The sequence below is a fragment of the Vollenhovia emeryi genome, unplaced genomic scaffold (assembly GCF_000949405.1).
Source record: "Vollenhovia emeryi isolate VEMERY1.0 unplaced genomic scaffold, V.emery_V1.0 DF943401.1, whole genome shotgun sequence".
Lineage (NCBI taxonomy): Eukaryota > Metazoa > Arthropoda > Insecta > Hymenoptera > Formicidae > Vollenhovia > Vollenhovia emeryi.
Genome location: NW_011962965.1, coordinates 1 through 3,065, shown reverse-complemented (window position 1 = coordinate 3,065; position 3,065 = coordinate 1). Strand labels below are relative to the sequence as shown.

Here is a 3,065-nt window from a genome sequence, read left to right as displayed (position 1 = left end):
AAAAGGGAAATTCTAAAAATCGCGTGTCGACAGGTTATTGTGCGGTCGACAATCCGTATCGGCGCACAGTTTCTGAAAAGTCGAAATACACGCGTAAATAACATCTTAAAGTTATATACTTGTTATTGCGAATAGTATTATCACAGCCCCGGTGGTCGAGCTGGCTAAGATGCCCGTCACGGATTGTAGGGAGGTCCCAGGTCCGAATCCTGGCTGGGGTAATATTTTTCGCAATAAGAATTTTAATAGCCTGATACGGTCAACAAAAATCACTATAGCCAGTGTAGGTCGTTAAAACTTAAGAAAATTTGGTTTCGAGTTTCTGGCGATATATAATTATCACTCTTGTTTCTGGTGATATATAATTATCACTCTTGTTTCTAAAAATACATTAACACAAACAATCAATGTAATTTTCATCAGTTTCTGAACCTCTGCTGTAAACTTTTCGATATACAAAAAACGAGTGGAATACTCACCGTACATCAATCCACAAAACCCGCTGAGAAACATAAGGAGGATTACAGCGAATATCGATCCTTTACATTCCAAACCCCATATAGGGAAGAATATGAGTATCAACGTAATGCTTTGGATAACTGTGATGATACTACCAACAACAATGTGAGACAGTAGAATTTCTTCTGTTCTGACCCCTATTACGTATTTATATTCACATTACTGTGATAAAATATACAAAGGCAAAGGAATAACCGTAAAGTCGATTTTGGAGTCTAATTAAAAAATTAGTACCTTGGACAACGCTTCGATTCCAGACACCCTCCAATCGTTCTGTGACTATTGAGAAGCAAGAGAATGTGCTGACTAAAAGGAAGGTAAATCTGCAAAAATATATTAGAAAACTATAAGTAGTTTAGTAAATTGAGTTTATTTATCATGTTGGCTTGATTTTTGCTTACGTTGGCAAGAATGCTGGTATCAAGAAGTCTATATACTTTAAATCAGTAGTACCATATATAGGATCTTCAAACTGAAAAGGATAGAAAATTTAATTTTTTCTGTTAGTGTTACATATAAGAGATAGGGAGAGAGAGAAAAAGAGAAGATTTACTTATAAAATGGAAAATTATAAAATACACTGACTCGAATCGGCGGACTGGCCAATTTTGGCAAATATTTACAGTTCCTCATGATAGCCTTGAAAACTTCTAAAAACCACTGAAATAGATTCTGCTGTAGAAAATATCCAATTGGTCGTTCTGTGACAAAAGTCATTATAAATTTAAATATTTGTAACAAATCGATTCTTTTACATGTCGTTCATGTCAAAATATTCAGGATGTGGGTAAAAATTTATTACAAACACGGAAAATTTATTACAATCACTATTCCATATGGGTTTGCGACTTTCTACGTAAAGCGAGATCCGCACCACACCTCGGACATAGTGTGGGTAGGGTTATATTTTAATGAGGTGGAGCCATCCCCGAAGGGGGGGGGGGGAGAAACATACTGTTTCCGCGCATGTACTTCCACCGTTGTACTGTTCCACATGGGTTTACGACTTTCCACGCGAAACAAAATCTACTCCAAAACTCAGACATGGTTTCCAGTGGGAGAGGCTCAATTGCGCACAGTACAATTGGACACGATGCAATTGCACACCAGTGATATTGGACACATAATGTTGCGCACGGTTCTTTTGCGCACCGTTCATTTGGACACAGTTCTTGTGCGCACCGTACAATTGGACACCGTTCCTTTTGGACACAGGGTAATCGAAATATAATTTAAAACACACAGACACACGTGTATGCATGTGGAGCCCTGTTTGGAAATTTTGCTAATTTAGGGTAAGCGAACTTATTTCGAAACACTTTTTAAAAAACTTGCTGTATCTTTTACATAAAATTTTCTAAAACAAATCTGATATATGCTAGTTAAGAAGTCATCCTTTAACTATTAATTAGGCATAAATTAATATTGGAAGAAGACTTTGTTTTTAAATGGCGGACAATCAATTCAAGTACTAAATTTGTTCCGAATTAGGTTCACCTGCACCTAATTCGGAACAGCTGTTTTCATATACAGCTGCATTTCACAACAACATAGTTTCATAATTCAATTAAGCAACGATTATCTTCCTTGAACCTTTAACTGTTGTTTAAGTCCAAAATATAAGAGAACAAGCAAGTAATATAAGAGAAATATGAAATTATTGTACCTATATACTTTACCGTAACTCATCCCACTCAGAAGCGCCCTGTCATGACAACCAATAACAAAAATATACTATTGTCAATTATTTTCTGTATCTACTGCTCATTTCTTCACATCACAAACTTTATTTATGATGCTCTTTATCACCAGCATTAAAATTTGACATTACGTGACAGCTAACAGGAGCAAAATTAAAGTGTTCCGAAATAGGTGCTGTTCCGAAATAGGTTCGCTTACCCTATTAATAATAAATCTTTCTAAATCAGCGTTTGTTAAATTGGACAGTTCTTTTACGCACAATTCAATTACGCACAGTTCAGCGCACAAGAACTGTGTCCAAATGAACAGTGCGCAAAAGAACGGTACACAAAAGAACTGTGCGCAATTATATGTGTCCAATAGCACTGTGCGCAATTGCATTGTCCGCAATTGAAGGCTTCTCGTTTCCAGTGGTTTCGTAAACGTACATGGTATCGTAAACTACATAACATTTGCGAAACTTCTTTTTTTCATAACTTTTGCTTCCTCATAGAGGAAGCTTTGTTTTCGTGAAAAAAATTTTTTTCCAGTTTTCTTTGAAAACATGTTTAGAATGTTCTAAAACGTTCAAAAATCACATTCAGAAAAAATGTCTGTATGTATGTATGTATGTGTGTATGTATGTATGTCTGTATGTATCCTTATAAGGTAACTCTAAATAACTTTTTAAATATGTAAGATGGAAAAAAATGTTTAACATGAAAGTTGTACGGTTTCATGTAATGCATTACATAGTAATATAAATTTGACCTTGAACATCTTTCTCAAGGTCACGTAAAGATCACCTTGAAATTTTTAAATGGAAACCCGTATTTTTAATACATATTCTTATAGCTTACCTCAAT

At 35.2% G+C, this 3,065-nt stretch overlaps 1 protein-coding gene across 6 annotated transcripts; it reads right to left on the bottom strand.

Annotated features, from left to right (window-relative positions):
* Positions 1-324: 324 nt before the first annotated feature.
* LOC105565820 lies at positions 325-1,448 on the bottom strand. Of its 6 annotated transcripts, none has more exons than XM_012019347.1 (4): positions 1,105-1,448; positions 921-991; positions 754-825; positions 325-610 (listed from the first exon to the last, which is right to left on the bottom strand). In XM_012019347.1, the coding sequence occupies exons 1-4, from the start codon at positions 1,234-1,236 to the stop codon at positions 340-342; spliced, it is 546 nt and encodes a 181-aa protein (XP_011874737.1). In that variant the 5' UTR covers positions 1,237-1,448; the 3' UTR covers positions 325-339. The 6 variants fall into 6 exon arrangements, 4 of the variants coding, with proteins under 4 accessions (XP_011874737.1, XP_011874729.1, XP_011874746.1 ...); XM_012019339.1 differs by having other exon boundaries at positions 325-656; positions 754-842; positions 1,105-1,440; XR_001009230.1 differs by having other exon boundaries at positions 451-656; positions 1,073-1,447.
* Between the last annotated feature and the right edge of the window lie 1,617 nt (positions 1,449-3,065).